The sequence below is a fragment of the Urtica dioica genome, chromosome 3 (genome assembly GCF_054948205.1).
Source record: "Urtica dioica subsp. dioica isolate 48M chromosome 3, U.dioica_male_clone48M_v1_H2, whole genome shotgun sequence".
NCBI classification, from domain to species: Eukaryota; Viridiplantae; Streptophyta; class Magnoliopsida; order Rosales; family Urticaceae; genus Urtica; species Urtica dioica.
The window spans coordinates 47,274,717-47,285,026 of NC_142758.1; the positions used below are offsets into that span (position 1 = coordinate 47,274,717).

The 10,310-nt window shown below is 33.4% G+C and overlaps 1 protein-coding gene and 1 pseudogene across 1 annotated transcript; both read right to left on the bottom strand.

Moving 5' to 3' along the window:
* Positions 1-443: 443 nt before the first annotated feature.
* LOC149403248 (red chlorophyll catabolite reductase, chloroplastic-like) lies at positions 444-5,132 on the bottom strand. Its single transcript, XM_089608831.1, has 2 exons — positions 4,975-5,132; positions 444-1,171 (listed from the first exon to the last, which is right to left on the bottom strand). The coding sequence occupies exons 1-2, from the start codon at positions 5,119-5,121 to the stop codon at positions 560-562; spliced, it is 759 nt and encodes a 252-aa protein (XP_089464957.1). The 5' UTR covers positions 5,122-5,132; the 3' UTR covers positions 444-559.
* Positions 5,133-6,445: 1,313 nt separating this feature from the next.
* LOC149403249 (uncharacterized) lies at positions 6,446-7,446 on the bottom strand (annotated as a pseudogene).
* Between the last annotated feature and the right edge of the window lie 2,864 nt (positions 7,447-10,310).

The window sequence follows — 10,310 nt, forward strand, 5'->3', positions numbered from 1 at the left end:
TTATAATGCTATTGGTTTCTTATTCTAATTGTATACATTTGGTGCGTCAACATCTTTGAGTACTTTTTTTTTCTTAGAGAGTCTCAAAGGGCATAATTTTGGTTGCATTATATATCTCGGATGTTTGTAAGGTTATATTTAGAGAGTGATCAATGTAGAGTATTCTTCCTAAACTTACATTATTTTCAAATTTTCAAGGTTTTCACATCATTCCATTGACCAGGAGATGTTGAAAACTGCGTAAATTATTTGAATTGTGCTCTATTTAGAGTGGGACATTTTGCATGATATTCTATCATAATATCTCGTTATTATTCACTGAGCTATTAATTTGTACATCAAAATATTTTATTGACACAAATATCACCGTTTTATAGCTTTTCATTGACTTTATAGTAAAAAAAAAGTAAATTACCACAGCAAGGTGCTGGAATTCAGGCTCGTTACTATTAAAGTGAATTCTTAGTTTAGGACCTGAAAAATTGCTACCTTGCAAACAAGCATGCATTTCTTAATTAAGAAGCCAAGAGTGTAGTATTAATTAGTAGAGAACACAAAATCAAGATGAGAAGAAATACTCCCCAACGGTGGCGATGAACCGATCGGCCGTTTCTCGGCCAAACAATCTCGGCAAGCTCGTCGCGAGATCGATCTCGATCCTTTTCCTCTTCAAAACATCATCCCTTGCTCGGACCCGATCTCTCTCCTCTTCCCCGAGCAATTCACCACCATCACAAGCGCACCGATCCAACCAAACCCTAACGACCTCCTTTGAGACGGGGCCCACGTGGCCTTCGATGATCTCCTCCATCCTCCGGGCCTCCTCTGCCTCGATCCGGACCATGATTGTCGTCAGAGAGACAAAAGCTCGCACGGTGAGCGAGGCAGAGAGGTAGGGAGTGATCTCGGGGAGCTTCACTAGCTCTCGTCTGTGGGATTCCAAGTTGGTGCTTTCGTAGAAGGTTTCGAGGTAGCTCTGGTCGAGGACGAGGTCTTTTCTTGGGGGCAGGTCGAGGACAAAGACCGCCGAAGTGGGACCGCTCCGGACGAGTTCCATCATGAAATTCGGAGCGTCCGTTGACGGCTTCAGATGCATTGACACGCTTGTAATGTCCAACGCTCCTCCTTCGGGTAACTCGTTATGGATCCAGCTTCCTATCATCAAATCAACCTCCACAAAAAAAAAAAAGAATAATTCACGTAATTTAACAATTATTTTTCAAACTTGACACCTAAATTAACAAATTTGTTTATAATTTTAAAGAATATCACACAAATAAAATTGAAATTTATTATAAGCAACCAAGTCACTGTTTGCTAAATAACTAACGTTTGATTAATTACAAAAATGAATATGTAATTTTGTCCAAATAATTCTCGCGTATTAATTGTCAATGAGAGGGAGTTCTCTAGGTAAAATTGCAATCAATGGTTGTTAATAAAATTAGTGACTAATTAATTATAATTAATAAAACGTTGGCTATTATTATACAAATTTGAAATTTTTATAAGGCTATATAACTATAAGACCTAGTAAAATTTGACATTAAAACTTTTTATGCAGTGTTTTTAGGACTAAAATATAGTTTATCAACGTGGTTTCGCATAGGTGGGCCCAGATCAATGATGGAAAAAATAAAAACTATTTTTTTTAGGTGTTTAGGGGATGTATTTACAAATTAGCCTCTTCTATACTTTTTTTTTCTTTCCTTTAAAAAAATTAAGAAAAAAGTCAATTTAAACGTTTAACATTGTTAAATAACCAATGTTTAGTAATCTTAAGTAAAAACTCGTAAATAATAACATGACCTAATATATGGAGATGACTATTTATCTAAAATTTACGTCTGTAAATACAAGAAAATGGTTGTTTACCTAAAATTAACGTTGTCTATTTAGCAATATCAAACGTTTAAGTCGCCTATTTTCCCAATGGATCCTTTTTTTTTCCTCTCTATGTTTATGTTTTTGTTTGTTTGTTTTTTTTAAAATTGACGGGTCTCGTAAAAACCCTCTCCTCAAATTTCCGAGACCATTACGTCTTCGTTCAACGGTATAAACCTCAAAAGTGCACATTGACAAATATTTGCTATGTTTGGCTCAGTTTATTAAGCTTGATTTTAGATTTTTTTAAAAGTTAAATCATATTCAAGTGTTTGGTAAAATTGCTTTTTCTAAAAGCTAAAAAGTGTTTTTAAATATTTTAACTAAAAACTAAAAGCTACAATTTGTAGCTTTTATACGTAGAATTGCTTTTTCTAAAAGCTAAAAAGTGTTTTTTAATATTTTAACTAAAAAACTAAAAGCTACAATTTGTAACTTTTATACGTAGTTTTAGTTTTTTGTTTGCAGTTTCTCTCTCTTAATTTTTTTTTTCTCTTACACTAACTTTTAAGAGATTTGTAACTAATTAGGCCACTTTAAACATGTGATTTTGGATCTAGCCTATGTTTGACAATTTTTAGGGATATAGCCAAATGGCTTATGTGTCAATAATTAAGGTCTTATTTACCCTTATTTATTAATAAATTCGTCACTTTCTCTCTCCTATTTTTTTTTAAATAATTATTTTGCATCAAAACTTCAAAAATTTGTATTTTTTTCATACGAACTCGAAATTGAGTGATTTCAAATCCTACAAATTCGTGGCGTCGAGATCTTCAAAAATAGATCCATTGTGTTTGATAAAAATTATATTTAATGCATAATATTTACATTTTCCATTTTTTTTTTATAATTTCAAAAAATTTCAGTTATTTCCATATTTAAGGTAGATTTTTCTACATCTATGGTATTAAACATTATTTTTCATCAAACACAATGGATCTATTTTTGAAGATCTCGGCGTCACGAATCCTTAGGATTTGGAATCACTCAATTTCGAGTTCATATGAGATATATATGGTTTTTTTGAAGTTTTTATGTAAAAAAAGTGTAGGAAAAAAATAAGAGAGAGAAAATGACGAATTTATTAATAAATAAGAGTAAATAAGATCTTAATTATTGCCACATAATCATGTTGGCTATTTCCCTAAAAGTTGTGAAACATAGGCTAAAAACAAATTTTATAGTTTCATTTTGGCTATTTCGCTACAATGCCCAACTTTTAATTCTAATTATCTTTATATGCTTTTATCAAATAATTTTTTTGACGTCACCAAAATTTATAATTTATTTTTTACATTCTATAGACACCCACTTTGATATATTTTTTATGTACAAAAAAATATCTGATTATTATTATTAATTATATTTTATATAAATAATTATTACTTATAAATATTAATATATATTTTACCAAAAACTAAACCAGTTTTTGTTAACAGCTACAACTATTTTACAATATTTTACCAAACACTCATCTACTTTTTAAAACAGCAGTTTTTTCGTACAGCTATTCTAAAATCATTTTTTTAAAAGCAAAGCTATGCCAAACACAGCCTCTGTCTCTTAACCTTTTTTTTTCCTCTTACACTAAATTTTAATTCTAATTATCTTTATATGTTTTTATCAAATAATTTTTTTGACGTCACCAAAATTTATAATTTATTTTTTGCATTCTATAAACACCAACTTTGATATATTTTTTATATACCAAAAAATATCTTCTTATTATTATTAATTACATTTTATATAAATAATTATTACTTATAAATATTAATATATATTTTACTAAACACTAAATCAGCTTTTGTTAACAGCTACAGCTATTTTATAATAGTTTACCAAATACTCATCTATTTTTTAAAACAACAGTTTTTTCGTACAATTATTTTAAAATCACTTTTTCAAAAAGTAAAGCTATACTAAACGCAATCATTATATGGGCTCCACCATATTCACCGAAACAGATAATCGGAAGAAAAAGAAAAAGAAAAAGATTTGGAAAAAAAAAATATGTACATCACCATGAATATCCATTCTGTTCTACTGAAAAAAAAACCCATATGTATATATATATGTATAATATATTTTAACCAAAAATATGAACAACACAGAGACTAGTTTTTCCAGAAAAGAAAAAAAAACTGTCTTCAACACAACAATCAGCCAAACATACCCATCTCATTCTCATGCGACAATTTAAGATAAGTTTTTTACCTTATTTTGAACCACTTTTCGACGATTAGCTCGCTCCAACAACCTCTAATCTTCGAAACCCTCTGTAGCAATCTTTCGTCTTTGACAATACCTAACCTTTCCAGTTCGTCTCATAGCTGATTCAAATTTCATCCACGATGGTTCTGATTTGGCTATGATATTTACCCTATTTAATTAGGCATACACAAAATAATTTGGGAATGAGGGGAAATATATATTTTCTTTCAAATATGTCCTCACGTTCATAACACGTGACGATTCCGTTTACCTTTTGACGGGAGGGACTAACTGTGCCAATAAAAAAAAAAGTCGGGGACAATTTTGCTCCAAAAAAAAGGTTAAGGACTAAAGTAGCTCAAACTTAAAAGTTTGGGGACCAAATGAGCCAAAAAGCCTAACTTTAAACAAAAGGGGTGAGGAACCACACCGGACTCTAACTCTTGGGCTCAACAAGAGTGTGAAAGACCACTCTTCACAGTGTTTCCCACAAAAAAAAAAAATTAATAATAATAAAATAAAAAAATTTAACCCAAACCCTCACCAAGCACTCTGAGAAATCCTGAAGAATAAAACACCCTTTGTCACAACACTTAAAAAAAAAAAAAAAAAAAAAAAAAAAAAAAAAAAAAAAAGGAAAAACCCCTCTAGTATATGGAGAGCAAAAATCGCAACTTAATATACCATCATTTGATTCCGATGGCACGTAAAAAAATACCTCTCTCTCTCTCTGTTAATTTACATTTCCGTGCTATGCTATCAACCACAAAAACAACATTAAAAAAAAAAAAAAAAAAAACCTAGTCTAGGGTTAGTTTGCATATTTTCAGAAGAAAATGTCGATTAAATATATAGTTGGCGTGAGAGAATAATTACAGGGGAAGAGTGGTGGCCTTTTCTGATGAGAAGAGAGGCTTGTGCAGTTCCTGTCTTGTTCTGGTAGGACCGAGCATCGTGCGGCAAGGTGCACGGTAAGAGCCGTGAGCCCAGCCGATCCTCCACCGTCGAAATCACATCCACCATCACTTTCTTGTGTGGGATGTTAGCTTTAATCTAGATTATTATGATATTTTGTTTTAAAAAAAAATTGTAGACGTTATCATTTGCTTAGTGAATGCGTATAGTGGAGTTAGTCAAACGTAAAAATAGGAGTTAGTTGTTGTACGTGTTAGTGTGGTATCTGTTAGTGGGGTTAGGGATATCGTGGGTTAATTAGTGGATAACGTACATGTTTTATTTCCTATATATATGTAAAGCATTTTTCTATTTCATTAACTTTTATGAAAATGAATTGAATCACAATTCTTCCAGACTTTGTTTTTTTCTCTCCATTATTTTCTTTCTTCTATATTTTGATGTTTGTATAGGGACCATATCCAACAAGAGACACGTGCGGGAATTCAAGGAACTCCGAACCAACCTTACCGGGCGGCACTGACGTGGCCGAAACTGGGACGCTACGATACATCACACTCATTCCTTCCTTTCTTTCTCCAAAAAAAAAAAAAAAAAAAAACTACACTCAGCTGAACCAACATGTCTTTTGCAACGAAATAAATTCACCCGAAACACGATCTATAAATTCAAGTTTACGGTTTTATCTGCGCGTTGTCGTTCGGAAGTTTCCTTATTCCTTTTTCGAAAGAAAAAGAAGAAGAGCGGAATTCAAAGTTATTAAAAATTTAAGAACTGAGTCACCAAACGTACCTCGTCGATCGACAATTCGAAACTCGACTCAAGCTCTCATTCAGACTCGCTGCTAAAATGCAGATGATCAGCTCACTTTAGAGCACGGAGAGAGAGAGAGAGAGAGAGAGAGAGAGAGAGAGAGAGAGAGAGAGAGAGAGAGAGAGAGAGAGAGAGAGAGAGAGAGAGAGAGAGAGAGAGATAGAGAGAGAGAGAGAGAGAGAGAGTTTTTTTTAAGTCTTAATTGAAAGCGAAGACGGGAAGATAAGGGCTTCTCCTATCACACGGCATCCCACTATATTTGCCGTGTGATATGCCCCAACCACACTGTATTTGTATTACCAAATATAGTGTGTGATACAGTGCCACGCTATATTTGCAGTGGCACTGTATCACACGGCAAAACCTTTTTTTTTTTTAAATCCTTTTAATAACACATTAAACATTAATTTTATATATATATGTATATATTAACCCTCTAATTATTTATAAAACACCAAAACTCATAAATTGACAACAAAAAATACATTAAAATAAACTTCAAGTAAAACATAAAAAATTTAAACATAGATTACAAAGTTTAAATTAAACACACAAAATAAAATAAAAACTAAAAACAATAACATAATTTTAAAGACATAGTAAAAACTTAAAACACAATTTAATAACGGGGAAAATTATTTCCAGTTCCATCAAGATAATTATAATACTGAGTGTAATCTTGATTTTGATCTCCTTGAGTTTGATCTCCCTGAGTTTGATCTCCCTGAGCTTGATCTTCCTGAGCTCGATTTTGTTGATAATTAGATGCTCGATATTGAGATCCATAATATTCATAACCTTCTCATTGTTCTTCATATTGGTTCGTCTGCGCTCTTTTTTGCATAATTTTTTCTTTTTCTTTTACTAGAAATTCACGCATATCTGGGTCGGATATAGTATCCAAATTCATGAATAAAATTTTATTCTCTTCTTTCATTTGAGCTAGCTCAATCTTTTTCTTTCGAAGTTCATTTTTTTGTCTCTGAACTTCAATTCTATCAATATTAGAATCTTTAATAGTTCGGACAAGACTCTCATTTTTGTCCATCATTTTTTTAAATTCTTCAGCATCTTTTTGTTGTTTCTTTGCTTTTTTTACACCCATTGGTCTTCCAGATAAATTGCAAGTGCCTTCTTGATCGTTCATGTTAAGATCAAATGAATTCATACCGGGGGTTACAGGTGACTCGGTAGAAAATGATGACGATGACGGATGGTTAAGACCCGGAGACTCGGTATTTGAGCTGTTACCAGCAAATTTCTCAATTCCCTTAAGAATAGGCCACACATGGTCGAATTTGAAGCCCCTCTTGTATTTGGCATCCTCTACCAATAACATCTTCGCTTGAGTTAACTATTATATATATATATATATATATATATATATATATATATATTGATAAAAGAATGATGATAAAAAGTTAGTTAGTACAAATAAAAAATAAATATAATGTATACATTTATCGACAAAATAAATACTTACAATGTCTTGTTCCGAAGCACCGCTGGGATTCTTATTTTCAATCTGGTTAATACATCCCCTTAGTTTCGAAACAGCAGAAAGAATGGTTGCCATTCTAGTTTCTAAAGATCTTCTTGGTCTAACTTTTTGGATTCCATTTGAGTGATACTCTGTTTCAATTCTTGCCCAAAATTGATCTTTTTTTTGGGAAATCCCTATGATTGGGTTTTGAGAAATATCAATATAGGTTTGACACAAGAGTATATCTTCTTGAACAGAGTATGAAGAACTGCGACTTGAAGTCATGTTTGAAGAAATGAGGTGAAGAATGAATTTGTGAGGAAATGAGTTGATGAGTAAGTCTTATTTATAGAAATTGAACGGCTAAATTGAACCGCTAGATTTTAGATCTAAAATTCAACGGTCCGGATCTATTTGTTTGTTTCTGATAATGCTCAGAGACAAGATGTGACAGATGATGTAGTTATATATAACTCAATTACATAAGAAAAAAACACTACAGTTTTAACAAGTAGTCTTAATTGATTTAATTAGACAGACTACGGCGTTTTTGTGTCATCTATTGCACTGGAGTCTTATCTCTTTGCCTATAACTCCTGTCTTTTCTGTTGAAGACTACATTGTTTAGCTGTAGTTGTTCAAGTTGAGAGTCTATAAACACTACAACTTTAAAGAGTAGTTATAATTAATTGAGTTGAACAGACTACTGTGTTTTTGTGTCATCTATTGCACTGGAGTCTTATCTATTTGCCTATGACTCCAGTCTTTTATGTTGAAGACTACATTTTTTAATTGTAGTTTATATGTATGAAATTATATTTTAACAATATAGACTCCATCTTATTTGTGTAGAGCAATTTTTTAATAAAAATATATATTTATTTAAATGTAAAATAAGAAACATTTATAATTAAAAATAGAAAATAAATTAAAAATACAAAACAACATATAATATCCCACCCATTTTAATTATTTATAATTTAATATAGAAAATAAAAAATATTAAATACAATCTTATACCCAAATCTTAAACCAATGCCATAAAAAAATACCAAGTCATGAAGTACAATGAAAATTATACTTAAACCTATGACACTACAAAATCATTAGAAGAAATAGATCATATAATGATAAAAAAAAGTTCTTGTTTGCTACCTCAAGAGACCCGAGCGATCTGTCCAAGGCTGATCACAAGAGCCAGACACCAAGCGATCGAGGCGTGCCTGCAAACTTTGGCGCAGTTGCTATTGGATAACTTTGGATATTCTTGAAGCGCTTACGAAGCTTATCATTCATTGCTTCAAGTGCTTCCAGTTTTCTGTTTCTCTCAAAATATGTGATGTGCTCATGGAGATATCTGCATATTTTATAAAGTTTGATCATCATGACTTTAATTTGTATCAGTTATACACAGTATAACAGTTTCATTTACCTGTCTTTTCTCATAATCGGACAGTGCCAAAGCCTTTGCCTCAAACACAAGGACAAAATAGCATTTGCCATCTTCCACCCACACATTATCCTTGTTGCTCATCAGCAGCCCATCGACAAGACTTTCCAGTGAGAACCCCAGCCTGCAATAACAGTTTCAGAAAATAAAGACAATAAAAAACATGTTCAAGAAATGTTATAGTCTGATTCAGACTCCGATCTGCATTGTTCCAGAAATGTACTCTTTCATTTTCATTCACTATGTTCATGTGGATGAGCAATGCCAAGACTGTCAAGCTCTCTCCAAAACTGGTTCTCTGCATTTGCGGCTCTCTGGATCTTCTTCTTTCATGTTGTGAAGAGTTTATGTTTTGATCTGTCCAAAACCAAGAAACAACATCAAAATTTAGAAAAGAACACGAGATTAGATTTTTTGTCTTCGAAGTATCATAAAACTTAAGGCACAGGTCATCGATCGATAGCTAAATGTTATGCGTTCTACCAAAAATTCTGTCACGATCCTCTCGGTTTGTCTCGAACCCACGAACAAAAGCTCATCGAAGCACTCGATTTGAATCCCGAAACAACTTACTAACTCACGTGATTAGTATCATAAACGTACATAACTATTTTACAAATAATATTACATATTATAGTTAGACTTTTAGTAGAAACGACTCGGTTAACAATTAGAGTCGGGAGCCGGTGCATTTTCGACTCGTCGTCGCCGCCGTCGCTGCTCAAACGCATCCTCGCCGACGCGGAATCGAAAAGATGCCGAGTCGCTGCGTAACTCACTATGCCTCAACACGCCGAGGTTTCGCAGCCCGTGTCCGCACCGTCTCTGCGCGCTGTCGCAGCCTCAAGATATCTCGCCGAGCCGTTGATTTGTCGTTGGCACTGAACAGCCCCTATTTGCCTCGTCGCTGAACCCGAACAGCCCTCGCAGCTCGCCCGCGACTCGCTGGAACTGTCCTCGCCGCATCCTCGTACCTGCGGTACGAGCTCGGAGAGGCACGCAGCATCAACAAGAGAGCATGGTTAGATTAAAAATTGAACCGAGAATACCCAAATTTCTCGATTCGAAATCAATTCCCGAACAAAGCATTCAGAAATCGAACACTCATCCGATCCTAACCCGTCCCACACTCAGCAACAACAACAACAACAACCAGAGCCAAGTTCAAAACAAGTAAATTTTCTAAAAAAAACCTACGTTATTCACATCTTAACGAGTCTCCGACTCATCTAAAAACACCACAAACTCAAATCCGATCATACACATATCAATGCCACACCACAAACAGAGCAAAAATCCATACAACACACTTCAAAGCCAAGCCATTCCCTACAAATCCGGAACCCCCAAAATCAGCCCAAATTCGTCCATAATTCCAATCAAGCAAGGAATCTTGAAATCAAGCATGTAATCATCCAATTAATTACTTAAAATCTGAGTCCTAAACATCAATGGACTTATTCAAGCATCACAACATGAAAACCCCCAATTCTTCTCTTCCAAATTTCGGCCAAACTATCCATAAAAATCTGAAAACCCTAACTTAAATCA

What these genes read in the sequence shown, in the direction of transcription:
- LOC149403248 (XM_089608831.1), bottom strand. Translation starts at nt 5,121, where the DNA reads ATGGTGGATGTGATTTCGACGGTGGAGGATCGGCTGGGCTCACGGCTC. An exon ending in AAGGCCACCACTCTTCCCCT is followed by an intron (nt 1,172 to 4,974) that starts GTAATTATTCTC and finishes TTTTTTGTGGAG; the next exon opens with GTTGATTTGATGATAGGAAG.